General features: G+C 41.4%; 1 protein-coding gene across 2 annotated transcripts in view; it reads left to right on the forward strand.

The window, feature by feature from the left end:
- The window catches only part of RSU1 (Ras suppressor protein 1), an 82,505-nt gene extending 72,660 nt beyond the window's left edge, over positions 1 to 9,845 (forward strand). For both annotated transcript variants that reach the window (XM_073003114.2, XM_020806661.3), the window contains exon 9: positions 9,373 to 9,845. In XM_073003114.2, coding sequence (XP_072859215.1) covers positions 9,373 to 9,475 — 103 coding nt within the window. In that variant the 3' untranslated portion in view covers positions 9,476 to 9,845. The remainder of the gene's footprint in view (positions 1 to 9,372) is intronic.
- The last annotated feature ends 15,551 nt before the right edge of the window (positions 9,846 to 25,396 follow it).

Genomic DNA, 25,396 nt, shown 5'->3' on the forward strand with positions numbered 1-25,396 from the left:
TACCTATGTATTTTGCATTGTACATATAGATCTATAAATATTTGCTGTGTAATCCAATTCTTATGTCTGAGGAAGTGGACTTGTCCACAAAAGTTCACATCAAAATACATCAGTCAGTCTTTAAGGTGCCACAGTGTTTTTTGTCTTCTTTATTTTTGTATTTTTCTTTTGTTTTTCCTTGATATACAGAGTACCTAAGAATGTGGGGGTAGCTTACCTTACTATATACTGTATAGTCAATGATAACAATATTTTCTTCTCATTTTCATATGTTCCAGTTCATTAAACTCTCATTAGATTTGAGACATGGCCTGTAGAGACCTACAACAATTTGAAAACAAAAAAGATCAAAATTCAAACATCAATGTCACTTCTGGCACTGTCTCCATTTGCTTATTGCTTGATTACATTTTAGTGCTATAATCTTAAGTAATAGGGAGTTGATTAGCTAGCTAGTTGTTCCCCAATTACCTCTGGAAAGAGCACAAATGAAGAAGGAAAAAAATCTAATGAAAAATAATGGAGAAGTATCTAGGAAGCTTAACTTATGATCTGTGTTCATTATAGTAAGTGACATTTTCACTGCAGTTTTACTATAAAGATTATTGGTTGGCATGGAGTGAGGGTCACACCTGAGTAGACTCTCAATCAGTCTTGCCTCCATGGTGATGGTTATGAAAAATCGCTAAAACCCTCTGTAAGATCTGTATTTCTCCATAATTAATGGCATGTTGCTTTGCTTTGAAAGTGCTGACAAATAGATAGGTAAAGGACTCCTCTTTCAACCTGTGCTGTTTTGATACCAGTTTATGTAATAATAGAGTGGGCACCCCTGATGCTGCTTAACAGCTGGGAATGGAACTGCCTGCTAATTAGCAAATAGTTCTCAATAAGCATAGCTATGATCTCCAAACTTATATATGAAATTTCAGTCTACGAATTGTGGAAGAAGGGGAGGGGATGTGAATTTAAGGTTGCATATGAGAAATGCCAAGGGATTACAACCTGAATCTAATTATACTTGGCTTCTGCTTTTCAATCTTGTAAAGATTACTTGCATCGTGCACTCTGGGCTTTCTACCATCATTTAATGCAGACTGTGATAATGAGAATGGGACCAAATTCCTCCTAATGTATTATGCTCAGTTGACAAATATATTTGGTTGAATCTGAACTCCTTTTCTTTCAACTCTTTTGCTGAATATTAGCACTGTTTCTACAGCTGATCCTAGGCCATTCATAGGTATTCAGAGGGAATACTTGCCAACATTTAAAAGTTGATTTGGTTTGTTCTGAAAGCAGAATGTTGCTGACGTAACATTTGAGACTGGACATATATGTAAGTTGTTTTAGGGCAGTGGTTGATACGTTGTGTGGAGTCGGCCTCAAATCAAGAAGTGGCTCTGTCATTAGACAGAGTGAGATGATTGCCTCAAATAAGAGATGCCAAGAAGAATGAAAGGGGCAATGATGCCATCAACTGAAATCCTGTTGCCTAGCATAGTAAGTTAGAACTAGAATAAGCCCATTTGAATCAATGGTACTTATGGAGGATTCACCAAACCCTAGTGATTCAATGGGCTTACTGAAGGGCAACTTACTATGCTAAGCAACAGGATTTCAGCCGTCACGAGTCTGTTCGATGACGTACGTTCCAGATATCCCTGCACTCAGATGAAGTGGAAAATGTTGTCCCATCACCAGTATTGAAGTGAGATTCAGCAATTGCATCAGCTTCAATAAGCAGAACAATAGGGCACCATCTTGCCATTTAGTTCAGGTAGCAAAACGTCTAAGACTTGCTCTAAATCAGTCCAGCTTAAACAGGTTCTAATAATGCCCTGCTTTATCTCCCTCATGTTCTCCAAAAGACTGTTGTGAGACTAAACCATTGCTTGAAACTCTTCTAAGGAAGAGTGTTGCAAATATAGCTTGAATAACACAAATGGATGATGTTGAGGCAGATTGGAGTCATGCGGTCTTTCTCCTGTCACTCCATCTATCTTTAAAGGAACTGAGAAGGTAAAGAAAGAAATGTTGTTTCCAAAGAAGCCACATGGGCCATGGAGAGGTTTAAGCATCCTTAAGGTGAAGTAATAAGAAAATATAAGAAGGAGCTATCAGGAATATAGAAGTTGGGAAATGATCTCATGCAAATTCCAAAATAATCAAATCTCATGCCATTTTGTCGGCAATATTTATTACTCAAATACCTGGGCAGCCAAACTCCAGAATTTTGAAAACACTATGAGTTTTTTCTTTTGTGTGTGTGTGTGTGTGTGTGTGTGTGTGTGTGTGTGTGTGTGTGTGTGTGTGTGTGTGTTTGTTTGCTAGGCTATCCTATTTCAAATCTTGCAGTTGGTCAGAGTCAAGTTGGAAAGCTCTCTCTTACGCTTTTTAAAATTTGGGATTGATTGCTTATGTAGAAAACAGAGATCTACTGTTCAACAATAAGCTTAAATCCCATGACTCAAAGCCAATGTTGTAAAATACATCAGGGGGCAGGCCTGAGGTGAGTGATGTATTTATTATGCAATCTGCAGGAATACAGTACTTTCATTTTATTCAACAATTGATTCCACATGGGTGCACTGTTATAGCACCTAAAAACAGCACTTGCTTCAGGATTGAGTGTGTGGCAGAACTATTTGCAGATCTGGCTCCCATTGTGCTTGAGTTTCACCTTTATATAAACATAAGAGAAAGATAATAGCTACAGTGGTGCCTCACTTTACAACGTTATTTCGTTCCAGCGAAATCGCTGTAGAGCGAAAACATCGTAAAGCGAAATAAAAAAGCCCATTGAAATGCATTGAAACCCGTTCAGTGCGTTCCAGTGGGCTGAAAACTCACCATCCAGCGAAGATCCTCCATCGGGGCAGCCATTTTTGGTGCCTGTGCAGCGAGGAATCCATCCCTAAGCATAGCGGGGGGGCATTTTCTTCAGCTGGTGGCCATTTTGAAACCCGATAATCAGCTGTTTTTGATCGTCATAAAGCGAAAATTGGTTCCTGAAGCAGGGAACCGATCATCGCAAAGCAGAAAAACCCCATTCAAACCATCGTTTTGCGATCGCAAAAGCGATCACAAAAACCTCACCGTCAAGCGGATTCGTCGTTAAATGGGGTAATCGTAAAGGGGGGCACGACTGTACTTTAAAAGAAATTGAAATATAGGGGTGTAACAGAGAAATAGGGTTATTTATTATAAGCTTCCAATATACATGTGTTATAAAGAGTTGTTGAATTTTGCTCTTAAGGCCATTATATGTAGAGCAAATTATCTGGATACTGTTTGTGTGAACTGTTATAAAGATTCAGAAATATGAATGTAAGCCTTTTATGCTTATCCTAAAACAATGGTTTCCAACCTTGGGTCCACAGATGTTCCTAGTTGTAGACCCAAGGTTAGCAGCCACTGTGCTAAATGCTACACGATTGTCTCCTAGGTACAGTGGTACCTCGACTTACGAACTTAATCCGTATTGGAACGGCATTCATAGATTGAAAAGTTCATAAGTCAAGGCAAGATTTCCCATTGAAAACCATTTAATCCGTTCAGGCTGTTTTTCCTTTGTATGTCGAGGCGCTGTTCGTAGGTAGAGGCATTCGTTCCCATAGGAACTAATGCAAAGCTGGTTAATCCGTACTCTACAACTAGGGGGAAAAATTTTTAATTTTTTTCTTCTTTTGGTCTAAAATGAACTTAGGTCAAAAAAAAGGCAGGAAAGATTTTTTTTCGTTCGCAAGTCGAGGCTCCATTCACAAGTCAAAGCAACATTTTGCGAAAGGAGCCGTTCGTAACTCGAAACGCTCGCAAGTGGTGACGTTCGTAAGTCGAGGCACCACTGTAATTTAGTTTTAACTGGAACTTCAGACCAGATATGCATTTTATATATCTTATTACAGATCTGTAATTTAGTATGTAGCACAGTGACTTGTGGATACCTTTGGTGTGAAGTGTTATAAAGTGTAGCGGTATGATATTTGGTGACAGTTTTGATGTAACAATTTTGTGTGTTATATAATCTTACTTTATTTTAATATTATAGTGTAATAATCTTTTGATTGAGCAATAAACAGTTCTCTCTTTGTCATGGCCTATTGAAAAATTGCATCATTGTGTGCTCACCACTAAGAAGCAAACAAACACAGCCAGATTCTTTCATCCAAAATTAGTTGAAACAAATGCAAGCTTGTAGAATAGTTGGCTCTTATTCTCCAAATTGGTTTGTGCAAGTGTTGTGCCTTCTCACCCTTTACTCCACTCATTTCAAGGTAGGGGGAACAGCTTTAGGCCATTGAATTTGCAGGACTTAAGCAAAAAAACAAAACAAAAAAACAAAACAAAGGGAAAAGGGAAAAAGGGGACTTAACAAGAGGCAAAAATTTACTTGGCCAAATATTTTCACATTTTTTCTTGCCCCTCTAATAGCCCTTGTTAAAGTTATAAACCTTAATAACAGGATTTATAGCTTCGGCATGGAGGTTTTCAAGCCTAGTGATTTATGCTTTAAATTGCAGCATTTAGCACTTCGTACTTTAATTTAGACAGATCACCTATTTTCTTAAATGCTTAAGTAATGTACCAAGCTGTGATTATTGATTCCCTCTGCATTTATTACAAAGGAGTCTGTATTTGCTCTTCTCTCTCGGGAGAGCCCTTCCTGAACTGCATGCTTGCTAGTGACAGCTTAGACCCCTGATACATAACCAAAGACTTTGCCTAATATCTCTGCAACCGCTCGGGGAATTTTTATTAAGTAAAGGCATCATTAAAGTGGACAGAATGATGAAGTTTAATGAGCATCTTTCTCCCTTATTGTTAGTTTTGCTGTTGCAGCCAGAGTGCTGGCATTTGTTACCCTCAGTGGGGCATGGCTAGAAGCTGTAGCCAGCTCTTTGGCTAATACGTAGGTACCAGTTTTTAGTCTTTGTTTGTTTTTCTATTGGCACATTTACAAATGTTTGTCTTTACCGGAGAGTGTGTATTTACAACCCATTCTCTGGCGAAGAAAAGCAAACCTGGATTATGCTACGTTAAGGATTCTTTAAAATGTATTTGAAGGCTGGCATTAAAATTCTCTAGAAAACTATTTGCCCTTTTCCTTAATGAGGAAGCTACATACACCACACAGTAGGCCTGACCGTACTGCTGTTTGGAAAGATTCTGCCATTTATCAGTTACAATTACAACACCAACCACTTTTTAGTTGCCATGCAAGATAATTACGGATGCCCGAAAGACATGAAATCTTGGTATTTTGCTACAACGACATGATGGTTCCACAGGGATTTATATGGAGCATCCCATTTAAATATTAACATCTCTGCATCAATTTATACTTTTGGAGATAGAGCTTAACAAATTACTATTTTGAGCTGGCTATTTTATTCAACAACTGCTAATGTACGAGGCATGGGAAGAGGCTAAGAGGAAGGACGCAGAATCCTGTTATGATGATCCAAAGTTGGTCTTATTTATGAGATGATATTTGGACAGCGTCATTTGTAAGCTATAGCTTCTGATCATTGTGCATGTATTTGTCAATATAAATAAGATAGAATTATTAGCCGCACCCAGCTCAGTGGTCATTCATTTGGCCTTGATTTGCTAACCAGACAGTGCAACCCATCAAATTGTGGCCACAGCTATAAGTGATTGCCTCCTCATAATTTCTTTTATTCCTTATCTATCTTGCCATCCTGTCATTGCACATTATTAATGAGTTACTTCTGAGCTGCTTTCACAATATCCTTATGAATCCCATCTTTCCAACAAATGGACTGGAAAGAAGCTAGATTCTGTACGATATTTACTGGGCAGACCAGATGTTTGGATTCCAGCCCTCCCTGTTTGGAAGACTAATAGCACTAAAGGAGTGCTCTGCAGTGGGGTTTGGGAACAGAACCAGTGGCCCTGAGAGAACTGCACTGCACTAGCATATTAATACTCAGCACCATAACTATTAATTTTGTCCCTGGGGGCAAGCAGGGTAAAATGTGCCCCCAAGTCAACTTTGGAATTCATGACTTTAAAATAATCCAGGAAGTAATTATAGCACACAACACCTTGAGAGCATCTCTCCTCATCCACAGGGAATCAGCAGGACTGTCAGAGCTACAAAAGCAAATGAAATGTGTGTTCAATCCTGTTTAGCATTCCCTATACATAAGTAGACTTAATGTACTATCCAGTCTGTAGTTCTGGTCTGCCAGGCTCTGGATAAACCTATCCTTTGCTGCCTCAGTGGGGCCTGGTAAACCCCCTTCCTTTGCTGCCCCCTCCCCAAGAGACATGGCCTTTTCATAGGTCAGTAGACCAGGCTGACAGGCCAATCTCAGGAAGTATGGTTCTGCTGATACAGTAGACCCTCTACTTACGGAATTAATCTGTATTGGAACGGTGGCTGCAAGTCGAAAAGTCTGTAGGTCGAATCTCCATTGACCTACAATGCAATGAAAGCCAATTAATCTGTAACTAGCTGTTTTTGTTCCATTTTTGTTCCATTTTGGTTTTTTTCTGGTCTGTAGGTCGATTCTCCGGCTGCAAGTCGAACCTAAATTTTGCAGCCAGAGAAGTCTGTAACTCGAAAAGTCTGTAAGTCAAGGGTCCACTGTACTGGTTTTGCATCAGAACCTGGAAATTGTTTTTCAGAGAAAGATAGAATTCATGGAATTTCAATTTATTCAGCTTTTCTGTATATGTACATTCATTTGTAACTTTACTTATATGTCTTTAAATGTTATCTTACTGTATACCATCCCATTTAACCTTCTGCACCTCCCTAATTTAGCATTTTACTGCAGTGCCTCCACTAGCTTCTGCATCCAGAGACTCCAGGCCAATGCCTTTTCTTCTGATCACACCCACCTGCCATTTCTCTGTTTGGCTTTTCTTCATATAGGTTGGGGGAAGTGATGGCTGTAGATTAGAAACAAGACGGATGCACACCAGGAGAAAGGGAGCCATTTAACTCAGTCAGGCCCCACCCAACCCTGCGACTTGCTGGTTTGGCTGACTTATGTGGCTTCTACTGAGTTAGATCATTGTACCACCCTGATCAGTGTGGCAGCAGTCATCTGCAATCCCACAGACTGGTTCTTCTCAGCCTCCACCTGGAGATTCTGTGGATCAAATCTGCGAATTTCTAGATTTAAGACATGGACAGGTGCTTTACTAAGAGCTTGGAAAAGTTACCTCTTTTTGGGGGGATTACAGCTCCAAAAATCCTCCAGCCAACAAATCATCATCTTAGAACTGCAACACTGGAAGGCACCTTGCGGATTATTAAGTCCAGCCTTTGTCAAGAGCCACAGCTGGGAATTGAACTTCCAGCCTCTGGTTTGGCAGCCAGATACTTAAACCACTGAGCTAAATCCTCTGGACATGCTGTATGTGGAATTCTGGGAATTATCATTCAAACAAAGTAACTTTTCCAAGTACCAGTTCTACCATTGAGCTGTAGGCTCTCCCTGACTCCACTGTATCTAGCATACTAGTAGGTAGCCTTTTAATTCTTAAGACTGAATGTTAGGGTTGGTTAAGAATTCGAAGGGGGTTATAACAGTTTTCACTTCCCCTTAAGCTATTTGCCATTGCTTGTGTCTGGGTGGCTACTCTCAAAACAAGAAAGTTTAGGAGGCCCCTTTCTTTCCTGACAGTAACAAGCAAACTCTAAAAGGCACTTTGTCAACAAAGCAAGTTTACATTTGCATCCTGTTTGTCTTGAAGGCTTTTAATTTTGGTTTAAGTAGGCATTACTCATAAATTATCCATTAATTGCTCTCCAGTGTTCAGTGTAAATCCTCTCAGCCTTATAGTCTACTTAGCTTTCCTGTGAGTGCCAGCAATCTTAATTGTAGGATACTTCGTCAACATTTAATCAGGGGTCTGTATTAATGTGGCATTGATGTGTTGGTGGCTCTCTTCCTACCATCCATCATGTGTGAGCAGTCAGAGAAGAGTCTGACACCATTGCTCTGTGTCACTTTATCAAGCCCTTGAGTATTCTGGTTAGGCAGCAGCCTCACTAGGTTTTTTTTGTCGGCACTCTGTCTTGCCAGTTCAACCCAATTTTTGTCAATGTCATTGAAGGTTAAGGATTTAAGGAATCTGCCTGCCCCCTCCCCAGACCACAGCAGTAGGAATTTCAAGGCTGAACTGAGCTGGCCCTATGGTTGTTGTGGGTTTTCCAGGTTGTTTGGCCATGTTCTTAAGGTTTTTCTTCCTAACATTTCACCAGTCTCTGTGGCTGGCATCTTCAGAGGACAGGAGTCAGAACTCTGTTTGTACTCTGGTGCAGTTTGCTTGGATAGTTGAGAATTTATAGCTGTGGGATCAGCTTTTGTCCTTTTCGGGAGATTGGGTGATTATGGTGATCAGCGTATGTTTTGTTGTGGGTGTATTGTTGTGATAAGGGGGAGAGATGATCTGTCACTGTGATTGATGGGTGCCATTAGCTGGTCTTTTGTGCACAGTGATCACTGGTCCTTATGGCTGGTAGTGATCACTGGTCCTTATGGCTGGTAGAGTTCATTGACCTTTTGCAGGCTGTATTTTTCAGTGTTGGGAGCCAGGCATTAAGTTTTAAACTTTCTTCTTTTTTGTTGAAGCTCTGCTGGTGTTTGTGGATTTCAATGGCTTCCCTGTGCAGTCTAACATAATAATTGCTGGTGTTGTCCAGTACTTCAGTATGTTGAAATAGAATTTCATGTCCAGTTTGTTTTAGAGCATATTCAGCTACTGCTGATTTTTCTGGTTGTTTTAGTCTGCATTGTCTCTCATGTTCTTTGATTCTGGTGTGAATGCTGCGTTTTGTGGTTCCAGTATATACCTGGCCACAACTGCAAGGTATCCGGTATACTCCTGCAGTGGTGAGGGGGTCCCTTTTGTCCTTTGCTGACTGTAACATTTGTTGTATTTTTGTGGTGGGCTTGAATACTGTTTGTAGGTTGTGTTTTTTCAAAAGTTTCCTCATGCGGTGCAGGACCCCTTTGATGTATGGCAGAAATACTTCATTTGTGGGTGGCTCTTTTTCCTCCTCAGTTTGGTGTTGTTTTCTTGGTTTGATGGCTGTAGTGATTTCATTCTTGGAGTAGCCATTTGCTTGTAGGGACCAATTCAGATGGTTGAGTTTGGTGCTGAGAAATTGAGCTTCACAGTTCCAATTTGCACGGTCCACCAGTGTTTTGATTATGCCTCTTTTTTGCTGTGGGTGGTGGTTGGAGTTTTTCTGTAGTTATCAAGAGCTGGTCCTCTTGATAAGAGGGCACTGTTGCTTTTTGTGGGAAAATGTCTTACATGCTGTGTATGAAAGCCTTAAGTTCAGTGCCAAGACCAAAGTCTCTTTTTTGTGTTATTTCTTTCTAGTCTTTACGGCAGACACATGCAAGCAAACCCTGAACCTCCAAAGAAGAACAACGACAAGTCCAAGAAGATCAGTCGCAAGCCTCTAGCCGCCAAGAATAAATAAACCTGTGCCATTCTCCTCAAAGAGGAGTCTGGGGTTTTAAAAAACATATTTACTGAAATAATGTGTGGTTTTATAAACAAAAAGCAAGAATACTTTTTTATATGTAAACAATTATTCACAAATTATGCAATGCTTTGGTTTATTAATGCACTATTATAAGTATTACCGGTTATATTTTAAATCATGCAACCCTTTGGTATACCATAAATCACTTTGCCTAACCCTTGAAACATTGTATGGAAGATTTCTCTCACCTTAACTACTTCACTTCAACAGGTACACTGTAGTGCTGCACCAGACCATGTATCATTCATATTTTATGTAATAATCTAAACTTGATAATAATAATAAAAAACATTTTTATACCTTATGTTGCTTTCTTCTCTCACTTCCTTTCCCCCATTTCTCCTGGGTATCTCAGGTTATTGGATTGCTTTTGAGAAGGGTGGTATATTTAGTTACAGGCCACAGCTTCTGAAGGTCTCTGGCAGATGGCTTATCCAGCATTGCTTCCGAAAGAGCTTTTGAAATGAGAGGCAAGCAGCCTATGGCCAACCAGAGTGGAATTCCCTGTTGCTAGATTGCAAACTCTCACCAGTCCCAGCTTGCACAACCAGTAGTCAGAGTTGTAGCCCAATAACAACTGCTGAGTTGTGAGTAGCCATCACTGCTTTAATTGGAGGCGCATAGGACTCCTTCATGCAAGGCCATAGGTTTTACCACTGCGTAACAAGGCATCATAGGTCTGCTCCAGCTCTGCAGTTGTAAGATGATTATTATTCACCACCGCTGTTTATCAGTTATTGAAGGTTCAGCTAATGGGAGATTTCTGTTTCCCTTGAAGTGGGAAGTGTTTTCTCTTAATGGGTCTAGTGCAGTCAGAGAGGATTACACAGAAATGTGGGTAGATCAACTCTAGACCTGTAGGGCAGAAAAGTTACTTTTTGAACAATTCCAGGAATTCCCTGGCTGGCAAGTATAATTTTAGAGTAGTTGCCCAAAAAAACTTTCCAATGATGACGGGTTTTTTTGTTACAGGTCAATCCAAGCGAACCTGATCCCATCCTAACTATATTGCTCAAGAAGTATAGTATAGGGAACCTTGCATTTATGAAATTTTAATGTTTATAAAATGTTAAAATTATTTTTAATATTGGTTTTAATCTGATCAGTGTTTGTGTTTTAATATAATTTTGTATAGTTTTTTTTAACCTCTTACCATTGTACAGTTTTAATTGCTGTGGGCTGCCTTGGGTCCCCTATGGGAAGAAAGGTGGCAGATCAGATAAGATGAGATAAGAAAAAAAAAAGATAGGATAATAAATGGCAGAGCTGAGATAGATTACCTGAAATATAGATAACAATATCCTGCTATACAAGGCAGTATGTAGAGTCTAAAGCAAATCTGTTGAATCAGCTGCTGGATGATATAGATCAGTACTTATGTAAATCGCACTGAATCAATGGGTTTGCTCTATTTAGAACTCGCAATAGGATTCTGGTTCTACAGCTCTGAAAGACCACATTTTTAGTGATGCTACAACATGCCAGAATGAAAGCCAACTAGGCCAAAACAAAGTCTGATTTCATTTTTAGTAACAGTATGGTATCTTATTTTCAATGGAAGTTTGTTGAAACACAGACTTTTCTGTGTAAGGTGTGATAAATTTTAGTCAGCTTCCTTTTTTTACTGGTGTATTATATTTTTCCCCTCCCCTGTCCCCTAAATTTAGGTGAAAAACAGAAAACTGTTATCTCCAAGGAGGGCTTCCAGCTGCCAAATACAATTTTTGGAAGAAACTTTCTCATTTGAAGAAGTTTTTGCCAGCATTTAATTGTCTTTAATGTAGCAAACAAGAGAGGAATGAAAATAGCATTTAATCTTCTCTATGTGTACCAATCTTGGTTTGAAGGATTGTACTGAATTAGCGTGTGCATTTTGCCAAAGGAGATATTTTTATCTTCACAAAGCCTGTTCCATGTCCAAACCTAGAAACCGTTGTTGAGAGGTGATTAAGCAATCTATGCCAGCATTTGAAATAATGCTTTCTAACCCACCTCACCCCCTCATCTTGTTCCATGAAGGAAAACTATGGCATTGCTACATAAAAACTGCAAATAAAGTTTCCAACTTGTAGCAGTGTGAATACTTAAACAAAAGATAAGCTGAGATGGAACGCATGCTTAAGCTCAGCCCAGATCACAAGGACCTCTGCCCCGGTTCCTTGCCTTCTGAGCAACAGCAACCACAATTCTGAACTGAAGGTTTTAACGATCTGTTGCAGACTTTCATTTTTCAGTGAGTGTGGACGAATATTCCCCCAGTCTTCGTACAGTGGGGTCTTGACTTGAGAACTTAATCCATATTGGAAGGCGGTTCTCAAATCAAAAAGTTCTCAGGTCAAATCTGCATTTCCCATAGGAATGCATTGAGAACCATTTGATCCGTATCTGCTCTTTTCCGTCCATAGAAACTAATGGGAAGCTGCTATTCCGCCTTCGACCACTAGAGGGGGATATTTTGTTTCTTTTTTTCTTAGGTCAAGAAAGGTTCAGGGAAGGCAGGGAAAATACAGTCCAGGCAGGACAGTACCAGGCAGTCCAAAGACTGTCTCCCAATCCACTCTCTAAACGCTGGGAGGAGTGAGGAAGCAGACAGGCACCCTTTTCACTAGCCAACAGTTAACTGAAAGTTCAAATTTTGCACTTTCCCTGCCTCCCACGTGGGTTTTTTCAGTTCTTAACTCAAATCTAAGTATGTAAGTCAAGTCAATATTTTCCTATGAGAGTGGTTCTTAAGTCAAAATGTTCTTAACTCGAGCCGTTCTTAAGTCAAGACCCCACTGTATATGGCACTGCACTAAATAACAGGAGCTATTAAAATCCACTCAGAGAGTGCAGTTCCTGGGATTCTTCTTGAGAATGGAGCTGAATGGTGAATGATTAGGGTTAGGGAAAATTTCTTGTAAAAATGTGTCTGCGTTTAATTGGGAAATATTCTTAATTTAAAGGAAATGTGGAAAAATCTTAGTGTAGACCAAAATGCACATGGACTTCCCCAAAGGGGGGTAAAAATACTTCTTAAACAGGATATAATGGATTTGTCCTTAGGGGGCTGGGGAGTGAAAATTGGGGGAAAAAGAGTTACAAATAGATCCATGGCAACTTCTTGCTAATTGGTCTGTTTAAGATATGATGAAATCTGAATTTAATCTGATCAGATTTTATAGCAAAATACCGTTGAGGCCATGCAGTCCCTACATGCAAGGAAAAAATCATTCTGGTAGAGCAGCATCGTTAGAGATGTCTGTGCTGGTCCACAGGGGCAAATATTCCTAAAAGGAAGATCAAGGAGATGACATAGACTTGGCACCTTGAGCCTAAAAGGACAGGTGCTCCAAGCTGAATTTTCATATCCCTCCTCTTACAAGCCTGATGAGTTAGATCTCTGGCTTTAATGAAACTGATGCCTTACTTAGAAATGTTTCATTTTGGACTTGTTCTAAATTACCTACTGGTATGCTTATTTGCTAGTGATAGTTCTGCTGCTGAAAGTGAGAGACAGGTACATGGTGTCCCCATCATAGGGGTTAGAATGCTGTTAATGTTCATGGTTTACACACCTTGCTGTGACTAACTGGTAAGGTGCTGGGGGGGGCAGGGGACATCTCTGTTCCATGGCTGGTCATGTGCTTTATTGCATAACTTATAAGCACCACATCTCTTCGTCAATTAGCTTTGGCAAACTATGCAAACCTTATAGGAATGCCTACAGGCTCGTGGCCAGCAATTAATTAATTGTGGCATGCTTTCAGCCTCCTGCCACTCATTTTAACAACATTGTGGAGGATTCAAAGTAGAGTCCTTGGGGAACTACTACAATATCCAGAATCCCCCAACCTTCCAGTCAGATTCAGCTAGAAGAAAAAAAAGATAAGCAGTCTCCTTACAAGATCTGCAGATTTATTTCCTGGCCAACTTAGTGCTCTGCATTTTCATCTTATTGTTGACCATTTATGGGACTTCAGCTACTTATTATGGAGGCTGTGGATCTCTGACTCAATAGTAATCTATTCTAGGCTGGACACAAAAATCAAATCTTTTGACTTAAAATTGGGGCACTTACAACTGTTGAGCTAGAGTGGAAATTTAATTGTCAGAAGGTCTATATGTTATGTATCACCAGACTGGAGAGACATGCTTTCTTTCTCCTTTGCCTTAGGTAAGCTATTGCTAGTTGTTAGAGAGAGCAAAATTGCCAGAGAGAAGCCCTGAAAATCTTTTCTGTTCCCTCTCCTTCTGTTCCTTGCAACAAAGAGAGACTTTAAAGAGAGTTCTTGAGGATGTCTCCCAAAGGCTTAACAAGCAAGTCCTTGGAAATTCTGCAGGGATTTCCTGCCCCCCTTCCCCACCCCATCCTTGCTCTTGCATCTGCTCTACCAATTAACACTCCAAAGAATTCTGAGACCGCCATGCAACCGCTATTGCTAAAAGAAGTGTTAAAAACATGATTACAACAGTTTTTTAAGAAAGCTGTTCAGATGAGAGTGATGTCTTGTACGCATCATGGAGGTTAAAGGCTTGTGATTTCTAACACACAAATGGACTCTTTGACCTTCCATAACTTGCCCTCCTCCTGCAGCACTCCAGGCTAGGAATGGCTGGAGGGATTGGAATCCAACTGTGGCTGGAAATACATGTTTCTGATAAACCAGAGCAAGTGTATTAGCTGTGGATTAGTTGCAGACAGACGTAACTCCACTTGTAAAACATGTCCAAGATTGATTCCAATCGGAAATACGGATTGCAAGGAAGCTGCACTAAGTGGCAAGCCTTCTGTTGCAGCTCGCCATCAGTTTCGCACGAGAGTGGAGATCAGTAACCAAGCGCATGCTTTTCACACGGGGAAGATTGGAGTTTTTCAATCCAAAATATCTCCAGATAGGTCAAGCCCTGGAAAGCCACTGCCAGTCAGATTTGATAATACTGGCTCTATCAGGAATAGGCAACATGCAGTCCCTAAGGGCTCATAAGCATGGATCCACGCACATGGCCATTTTTTTAAATGCCAGGAATTGAACTTTGGTTCCTCTGCAGGCCATGTTTGTGCTCTAGCACTGAGTTATATCATAGACTTAGAGCAGAAACAGGTCCAATGGCAGCTTCAAAGTTACGTACAAGATGATAAAGTACATTCTTCACTGTTTGTATTTGCACAATCCACATGCAAAAGAAGACTACACGTTTGCCTCCCACTGACCCATCGCCAAACAAGAGCAAGCTAATCTGCAACTTGTGATGGAGCAAAACAATGCAAAAAGATTCTAAGAAGTTCTTCACTTCTTAAAACAGTTCCACTTCAATTTGCAAAGCTGCTGTCTGTTTCTAGTGTTCCTTTAAAAGTAACAGGTTATCAAGCTGTTAACAAGCCCACTACTCTTTAAATAATGAGTAACGCTTGTGCTAAATTAAAAAAAAACATAAGAATGAATAGCAAATTTTAAAAATAATAAATTAAAATATGTTCCAAGTTGTACCTGGATGTCCTCTGGCTCAAAGCTGGTGCTAAGGAAGTAATGGTGTTTCATGCATATTCAAGAATACTGGGTACTGTTTAATAGTTTCACACATCTTTCAGGGTTGATCATCGGCATTAAAAAGTTTCTGGGGCTGAGCCCATGCTCAAATTAAGCCCAGGGTGTCTGATAGTGTCATGCATCACCACGGCTCCTTGTGTGACAATTAATCAACCAAGCCTTCCAAAAGAATGGCAGGCACACCATTCAAGAGTCATTTTGATATGCTGTCAGACTATGAAGGCCTAATGCTGAAGAATGTCCAGAGAAACATCATTTGCCTGCATAATTAAACTGACTATTAGTTTTATTGGCAATTCTTAAAAGAAAATCTTGAACAACAAGGCTCACATTAAATATTTGCGTCTGTCTTTTATGAGTCCAATCCTCTAAGCAGTTAAATGCTGTCCAATAGTACTAAAATATTTCTTTCTATCTATCTTTGATATCAGCTTCCATGTCAAGTGGGTTTAAGAGTCCAGTATCTTCAGCTGTGCAATGGTTAGGACTAGCTGCTTTGCAAGAAAACAAATAGACATCATCTGAGGGTGAGAGCTGGAGATCATGCTGGCTGGGGGGTTCTGAGAATTTTAGTTCTCCAAAGTCATGTTTTAAAGCTGTGTGTTGTGCCTGAAGAAAGCTCTATAGGCATAAATAAAAAGTGAGTAGCTCACTTCCCACAAGACTCAATGGAATGGGGAAAAATTAAAATCCTCCCCCAAGTCCTGTCCTGCCTCTAATCATCACCATCACTTCTGAATTGCAGAGCTGGACAAGACCCTGTGGATCATCAAGTCCAGCCCCGAATCGAACCCCTAAATTCTGGCTCCGCAACCAGAGACCTAAGCCACTGAGCTGAATCATCTATGACTTTCCCCTCCACAAGTCAAAGTAACACTGCTTCATTTAGCCCTGTGCCTTATTGACAGCTTTAACATGTGTGTTCTTACACGCTGGAACATACACACCATCAACATCCTTTGTCAGACTTTAGGGAGAAACGAAAAGGCGCAGGCAATTTGCCAAGGCACGGTATCAGTCAATGAGACCTCTCTGTTTAAGGCTGGATTTTATCATTTGAAATGATCATCACTAGAATGAGGGATTTTTTCTTTAAAAAAAACTTTTCTTGATGATAACTCTCCATATATATTAATCAAACTGGATTTCCTGGGTATTTTATCACTATTGCTGGCTTGTCCTTATTACAAAAGCCCCAGCATTATTAGAAGATTAGGGAAGTGAAAAACGGACTCTGGTGATGATGCAATTCACTTTGAGCCAGTTTTTGTACATATCAGAATTTAATATTCAGACATAAGTCATGGATCAAAAATAATTGCCAATGAGTTATAATTTCCTCTCTCTTTAAGCTCTGGTCCATGGGCTCACATCACCAGCAGCGACTCTACCATGGAGGAAAGTTAGGATCAGCCCGCTGCATCATCGGTTCTGTATTAGGAAATTAACATGTTTCTTTTACAGTCTTTAATGTGAGGGTAGACAAAGGATGGTCCTCAAGCTGCTGCTGGACTGGAGCTCCCAGCCAGTGGTGAGGACTGTAAATTGGAGTTCAGTAATCTGTGGAGGTCCACCCTTTGCCCTCCATGGCTTTAATGTAGCATTATGAGAAGAAGACAGAGCCTCTATAAAGTGGTGCCTTGCTTGACGATGTTAATTCGTTCCAGCGAAATCACTGTAGAGCAAAAACATCATCAAACAAAATGAAAAAATCCCATTGAAACGCATTGAAAACCCGTTCAATGTGTTCCAATGGGCTGAAAAACTCACCGTCCAGCGAAGATCCTCCATACGGTGGCCATATTCGGTGCCTGTAAAGCAAGGAATCTGTCCTAGAAAATGGGGGGGGGGATTTTGAAAGCCGGCGGCCATTTTGAAACCCGACGATCAGCTGTTTGCTGATTGTCGTAAAGCGAAAAATTGGTTCCCGAAGCAGGGAACCGATCATCGCTAAGCGAAATTCCCCCATTTAAACCATCATTTTGTGATTGCAAAAACATCAACGTAATGCGGATTCGTCATAGAGCAAGGTAATCGTCCAGCAAGGCACGACTGTATTTCAGAGAGAAGATTCTGTTATAAACGGGCCAGCTGTGTAGTCAGTTTATTCCTTTAAACTTAGTGTGTCCAATGGAAGAGACATGGCTTCTTTTTGTTTAAACAGCTTGATTGTGAAATAACATGGTTGTGAAACAGCTGACTGGATAGTTCTGTGAGTTAGAGAGATTGATTCCCCACTGTACCTCCTGGGAGACTAGCCAGCCTAAGTGGCCTTGGGCAAACAGCATTGTCTCAGGATGGCCACAGCAGAAGAAAATGGTAATGCACTTCTGAGTACTCCATACCAAGAAAGCCCTGGAAAGGGTCATCATACGTTGGAATCCACTTGACGACACATAATTTGAGTACTATAACAAAATGGTACCATCATCTAAAGCTGTTTATTTATTTTAGGGCTTTTAAACATACTGTTGATTTAAAATCTCAAGAAGTTTACAAAATAAGCTCAGTATTTACAGTGACCAGAATAAATCACTTAAACCAAGAAGGGAAAACAGATTAATAGTGATTGTTAAAAAGGACGACGGTGGGATTGCTTAAAAATTGTAAACAAATGGCAAAGTCTCCCTCTCCCCCAAAAATACACATTCCATCTTGTCCTTGTGAGCAGAAGAAAGCCTTTTCTCCACCTTGATTCTTCCTTCTCACTCCACCATAAGTCTGCCCTGTTCAGGTTTGTTTATACCAGTGATGGAGAACTTTTTTGAGCCCGAGTGCCCAAACGGCAACACAATACCAAATTATTTATTTCGAAGTGCCAACACTGCAATTAAAACCCGAATACTGAGGTTTTAGTTTAGAAAAAACAACTCATGTCATTTACACATTTTGTCTGTCTGGTTCTTTATTGATTCCTCCAACTGACAGCTCTTTTAGAAAAAAAAGTCAAGTGCAAAATGCTACACTGAATTAAATGCACCCTATTTATAAAGCGTATTAAGTACATTGAAGTCCTGAACTTGTTTCCTCCAAAGTAAGCTACTACAGTGGCATCATGAGAAGGCAAGCTCACTGGAAAAGACAGCAATGCAAGAAAAAGTGCAATGCAGTAGGAAAAGAGGAAGATTGCACATCAGATGGATTGATTTTTATTGATGGTTTTATTTATATTTATTTATGTTTAATTTATATACCACCCCATTAGTCCCAAGGCACTATTCTGGGTGATCTACAAACCAGGAGAAACAAACTATGGACACTAAAATGTAACAGAAATAGCAATGACAAATCAAAACCATAAAAGCCAATGGCACCAAAATTTTTTCACAATAATGTGATGGGATGTGCTCAGACAGGGTTGGATTGAAAAGCCTCCCTAAAGAGTAGTGTTTTTTAAGGTTCAACCCCCATCTCTGTTGTATGCTTTTCTTAGAAAAGCTACTTTTGTTTTCACTTCACCAGTTTGTTTTGCAGAGTATCCCATGACTGGTCACATCTATCATGACAGCATTTCTCAGTGTTCCCAGTTTGGGAACCATGGGAATCAAAAACAGTCTGGGGACTTTGCTGAAGCCTCAGATGATCGGGATCTAACCAGTATCCTAACAAAGATCCAAAAAGCCAGCAGGGGTTGCCCTGTTGAAAACCCTGCCCCTGCTCTCAGTTCCAAGGCCCAGCCTCCTCCTGCCAGGAGAAAACTGAAGACCAGCAAGGAGCAGGAGGCATTCTGGAGGGGGGGGGTCCACAGAGCGCAAAATCCCACTTGTGCTACTGCTTCCCATACCGCCGCTGAAGTGTGGGGTGGTGCTGGTTGCTGCTGCTGCTGCTGTTGTTGAGTGCCCTCAAGTCACCCCCCCGCACACTTAGGGTGACCCTGTGAATGCCCAGAATTCCATGCCCTCAGCAGCCCTGCTCACCTCTTATAAACTCAACTCTATGGCTTCCTTGAGGGAGTCAGTCCATCTTCTATTGGGTCTTCCTCTTCTCCTGCCTTCCACCTTTCCCAGCATCATTGCCTTTTCCAAAGAACTCCCCCCCCCCGCCTTCTCATGAGGCACCCCGAGTAGGACAGCCTCAGTTTCATGATTTAACTTCCCAATAAACTTCAGGCTTGATTTGATCTTGGACCCACTTGTTCGTCTTTTTGGCAGTCCAATACTACTGCATAACAATTACCCCCACGCACGGACACCCCCCAGCCCCCCCATTCATGGATGCCAGCAATGGCAGACCCCCCCAGTCCTTGGAAGAATGGTCTTCAACAAAACTGGTCCCTGGCATTAAAAAGGTTGGGGACCACTGCTACAAGGGACTTAGGCTTGTATAAACTTGGACAGCATTGCATTTTAGAAGTGTTACATCACAGGATTACAGAGCTCCATCCCATAACATATGGTGAAGCTCTAATGATATATTTCTGATATATTTCTATGGTACTATAATTTTTCAAACCCTGACCTATTGCTGCCAAGTTAATTCTTTCTTTCTTTCTTTCTTTCTTTCTTTCTTTCTTTCTTTCTTTCTTTCTTTCTTTCTTTCTTTCTTTCTTTTTCTTTCTTTTTCTTTCTTTCTTTCTTTCTTTCTTTCTCTCTCTCTCCCTCCCTCCCTCCCTCCCTCCCTCCCTCCCTCCCTCCCTCCCTTCCTTCCTTCCTTCCTTCCTTCCTTCCTTCCTTCCTTCCTTCCTTCCTTCCTTCCTTCCTTCCTTCCTTCCTTCCTTCCTTCCTTCCTTCCTTCCTTCCATGTTCTACCCATTTTGGGTGATTCAAAACACAATCAAACAAAAAACATAATTACAAGTATAAAATAAATTCAACATATAAAACATCATAAAATATAACAAGTAAATATTCACATAATAAAATATTAGATATTTAAATATTTCAAATGGTGCAGAGGGCAGAAAAAAATATTTCCATCAAAGGCTGTTTTAAGTCAATGATGTTTAGGTTTCTTTTGTTAATTTCCCTACTTACCAGAAAAAGACATTGCAGGGCCATATTTTGGATTAAAAATAGAACTATATGGAAAATGCCTTAAAATTATCTCTACCTCCCACTCTGTCAAAGATAAAGCAATTTGTAAGGCTAGTCAGAAAAAAATCAAGTGTGTACCATAATACAATCTTACTGAAATCCTTTACTGGGTAATTTTGAATGCAATGCAATCCACCAATTGTGATTAGCTTTTGGTGCCTTTTAAATTCTGATTTTATGAGTCAAGTCTCTCTGTGTCTCTCTTTCTCTCTCTCTCTCTCACACACACACACACACAAACACTTTCGAAGGTTCATTTTTTTCATGGTTTTACGAAAGAGTCAGTTTCTCACACACACAACCTCCCTACCTCCCTAAATTTTCAGCAATCATTTGCATCAGTTCAGTATGTCCCTGCTTCCTCTCATTGCATTTAAACAAGCTTGATGAATCCACCTCTCCCTCTCTTGCACCTTCCTTCCCACCTTAATTGGAGCTTTCCCTCCTGCTTGCAGTCACCTCCGATGCAAGTAGTCATTCACAAGCCAGATTGACTGCCCCAGGCTGTTCTACAGCAGTAAACTTTAAAAGAACTGATTTACAAGTGCCGCAACCAAGGAAGGTAACAGGGATAAGTGGCTTACAATCGTGCAGTCTGAGGTTCGGCTGTGGGGGGTAGGAGTGGGGATAGCGCTCTGCTCGTGAGCCCAGGGAGAGGTCTCCACATGCCAGCTGTGGCATGTGTGCCATAGGTTCGCCATCACTGGTTTATACCATCAAGTTAGAACTGACCTATACCAACCTTCATAGGGCTTTCAAGGTAAGTGAGATATTTAAGGAATGGCTTTACCAGTTCCACACCCCCAGTGACTTTCTGTGGCTGACCTGGGATTCTCAGTCCTAGTCTGTCACTCTATCCACTAAACCAGGGGTTTCCAACCTGTGGGCGGTGAACTGGTATCAGTCTGTGGCTTTGGAAGGACCAGATAGCTGGGACAGATGAGCAGCAAGCAGGTGAGCAGCGAGCGAAGCTCCACCTCCTGTCAGCACACTCCTATTAGGTTCTAATGCCACTGCTGATCTGACAAGAGGCAGCTCCCTGTTCCCCTCCTGCCGCTGCTAGATCAGCTGTGCCTGTGGCATTAGAATCTAACAGGAGTGTGCACTCCTATTAGGTTCTAAGCCACTGCTGATCTAACAGGAGGCAGAGCTTCAATTGCAGCTCACCTCCTGCTCCTGCTTGCCATTTCCTTTATGAGCTTAATTCAAAGCTATCCTCCAACAACCTACTGCATAAGAAGCACCACCCCCACCACCCCAGTCCTTGGGAGAATCATCCTCAGCTAAACCGGTCCCTGGTGTCGAAAAGGTTGGGGACCACTGCACTAAAACAGCTTCCTGTGCTATCACTGGAATGAATGAATAATTACCTGCTTCATTTTCTGTTTTTCTATTAATTCTCTCTTTGAGAGCAATCTCTAGGAGTCCATCAGCTGAAGGTGATAGTTTCTATTGGAAAGATTTATTTCCTGTTTTAAAAGTTGCTTCACTAAGCCTAACAGTCCCCCTCATCTTAATGCAGGGAACATACCATACCAGCTGTATGTATTCCATCTGCATTCACTGCCCCCAACCAACTCAAAATCAGCTCATTACTGCACCCAAGTTGGCATGGGCAGCTGCTCCTTAGGAAACACTTTCATCATACCTTGGACCATGGACTTGGGCCAGGCTGCCAGGACAGATGAGCGGCGAGCAGGAGGTGAGCGGCAAGTGAAGCGCCTCCTGTCAGCACACTCCTATTAGGTTCTAGTGCCGCTGCTGATCTGACAAGAGGCAGCTCCCTGTTCCCCTCCTGCCACTGCATAAGAAGCACCACCACCACCACCCCGGTCCTTGGGAGAATCATCTTCAGCTAAATAAGTCCCTGGTGCCAAAAAGGTTGGGGACCACTGCACTAAATTATACTGATTAACCCATGTCCAACTACTTATCCAGCTTCTTATGTGATATTTGTAACGCCTAGATACAGTAGTTAAATATGGAAACTTGGTACACATATACATTACTATAGGAGATCTGGGTTTTTACAGAAATAAAAATCATGATTTCAGAATGTCAAAGAAAACCTTCTGTAATGTCCCAATATAATTTCGCTTACGGATTCCGTTTCGTAAACTGCCTGAGATCTTAAATTTCAAAGGATTCGTTGTATTTCATGAAAACGTGTAAAAGAACAAACAGAAGCATTGTTGGCAGAAGACTGAAAAGGAGAAACAAAAAAAAACTACTAACCTTGTTTTCCACCTGTATGGGAAAAATTGCTCTTCACATTAATTGGGGGAAAAAATCACAACACACTATATATATATATATATGAAAGCAAAAACACAACACACACACAGCACAGAAATATAACCTCCCCCAACCCAAACCCACACTGCAAAACTAAGAAAGCAGCACCAGGCAGTCTGAAGCCTCTTCCGACACACACTCTCTAACCATTGCGGTGAAAGAGTTACAAAGAAGCTCTTCTCCGACCAATGGTTAGTCCTCTAATTTGAATCCCCCGCCTTTTTCCCCTGCCTCTTTTGATCGCAATTCGAAGCTCCGGCCGCAAGTCGAAGCAAAATTTTGCGTCCAGAGCTTGTCGCAACTCGAAATGGTCATATGTCGGGACGGTTGTAAGTCGAGCCACCACTGTATTGCCACGCAGATAACCCAAGTCCACTATGTGCAATGCATTTCTGCAGGAGCTGCCAATACAACATAAGACACTTTCCTAAACCGAGCCCCCTCCCTGTTCAACGTTCTTTCTCCTTTCCACACCCCTGTGTGCTAATCCACACCCCTCCGCAGGGTTTCATTGCAACCAAACAGAAGGGAGGAAAACGATGGCTATGGGTGTGTGGGGGACGAGGAAAGCTGTGTGGATGGGGGCAGACTCAAGCACATTTGCACAGTCACGCACTTTAGAGGGAGCCTTGTTTCTGATATATCAATGTATTGATAAATATTATCTCAAGAGGTTAAATTGCCCCTTGAAGCAAGAGAGAAAATAAACCGGTACTGTGGTGTAGCCAGCCATAATGATTCAAACAGGAGGAAATAAATCAGTACTGCTAAAAGTTATTGGGATGGTCATCCCAGGATATAAATCATGTGATCACGATTCAGTACAACAGAGGTGTGGAAAGTATCAGAAGAAGTACCGTCTGAGATCTTGGATGATGCTACCAGGATACATTATCAGGAATAATATCTGACTAATGGCAGGAGTAAGCCCCCGTGGCCTTCCGGATGTTGTTAACACACCGGCTCCCACGAACCTTCTCCATTGACTATACTTGTCAGGACTGGTGAGAACTGTAGGCAAAAAGAATTCTCTTGCAGGCCACAGTTGCCCACCCTAGGCTTAAAAGATTTCTTGGCATACTTGTTTCTCCTTTGCCCTTCCCTTTCCCCTCAACATTTCCTGGGCAGAAGAAGGGACCAGGGAGGTTCTTTCTTCTGCCATGGATCAGACCATTTCACACTGCTTGGTCCAGAAACCCATTATTTGAAGTTTCATGCTCAGACTAAAATAATGAATGAGCCAACCCTGCTCATGCCTGCTGCGAAATGAGCAGCCTTCTTGTTGAGTTTGGGAGGTCTGGGTTTAGTTTCCAACTACATCTGCAGGCTCAGCTGCCAAATTGTGGCTCCATCGCCAGTCATCCAGGCAAAACTGAGTTTGCAACAGAAGCGAAATTGAATATTCGAGGTATAGAATTTTCGCCTGACACAAGGCAGTAGCATTAAATCAGGGGGCTTGCTGCAGAATGAAGATCCTGTAAAGGTTAATTGTCAGGCGGAACAGACATATTAGCAAGAACATGTTGGCTCAACCTTTATTGAACAGGAAGCAGAGCAGGGGGAAGTATGGAGCTGCAGCTTGCAGCTATCCATAACAGAGACTGAGGTCCAGCACTATGAGGCAACAACTTCGGGCAATAGAGGTTGCGGGAACAGCAGTGGGCAGCTTCCAGCCACTTCTGATTAGCCCCCTAGCCGTTCTCACCTGCAGAGGGACAGAGCTGTTTCTCCCACACATGCTCTTTTATTCCCCCAAATTTAACCTGCTACCTTCAGGTGTCCTTAACATTGGCAAGAGAGAAGTGTCTTCTGGCACACCTGACCTTAGCAGAATATCTTTGGAGGTAGCTGTGTCACCCAGCATCTCCTCACTTCTCAGAACGCCTTAGTGTCTCCCAGTCAGAAGAGTGGCCAGATTTTGTGCAGCTGCTACAGAATTGGCCCAATTCTTTGGTAACACAATGACCTTTATTTCCTTCCTTTTTTGGATACTTGTGAAATAGATTTTACATACCATATGGATGCAGCACGTGGCATAGAGTATACTGCATGTTTCTCTTCTGGTTTGTATTGTATAATTTGTTTGGTGCTGGTCTTTGACCTTAATCAAGTAAATTCATTCATACCTTGAGAGCATTAAATGGCCATATATATCAAATAATAAGGATTTAAAACATCAATAAAAGGCAACATATTTCCAAGCAAGAGGAAAGTAGCAGAGGACCTGCCTGAATCCTTTCAAGCTTCGCTTGCTAAGGGTAAGATGATGAGGGCCGTGTAGCAGATGGGGTTTAAGCTCCATGAATAAATAAACCTGGAGTCCCACCAGTAGTTTAATAGTAACTGTGCATATTGGACTGGTGTTTGTTCTCTTCCTAATCAGTCTTTCCCGTCCATTAATACTAACACGATAATAGGTGTCATGCATCTTCATTAGGACTCATCCCCTTGCAACTACAGTGTTATTAGGGGGAGGTGATTGCCTCAGCAGTTTTGAAGATGAGGCCACTTTTTGCACACCTGAACATGCATTGAAGTGGAAACTTTGCCTCTCAAAGATGGCGGAGCGTGGAAATGTTTTCAGCCCACAGGAAAGCTGTGATACTTGCATGAGAACAGACATTGCCGCCTTTGTTTCTGTGCTTGTGAAGCTATGGTAGGTTTTGAGGCACAAGCAGTAACAACTTGGCTCTTTCTTAAATTTGGCAACTTTCCTGAGCTATGCGTATTCTATACTAAATATATGTGTGTACTCTTTACTGTGGGCTGGACTCAGAGTTAGTCATGCATAGAGTAAACCCACTGGGTTGTATCCCAATTTAGGCACACACAATGGATCTGGTGAAAGTAGACTTCTCTATCCTCTTCTCTCCCCCGTGGTAGAGAGCAGTCCTCCCACCTTTGCAAATGGTATACAGATGGTTAGGAGGCTCCTGCTAAATGGGGTAGGTGTGCTGGGGGAAGAGAGGAGGCTTCTGATAATCAGATGGAAGCAT

The sequence above is a fragment of the Pogona vitticeps genome, chromosome 6 (assembly GCF_051106095.1).
Source record: "Pogona vitticeps strain Pit_001003342236 chromosome 6, PviZW2.1, whole genome shotgun sequence".
In the NCBI taxonomy this organism is placed as follows: Eukaryota; Metazoa; Chordata; class Lepidosauria; order Squamata; family Agamidae; genus Pogona; species Pogona vitticeps.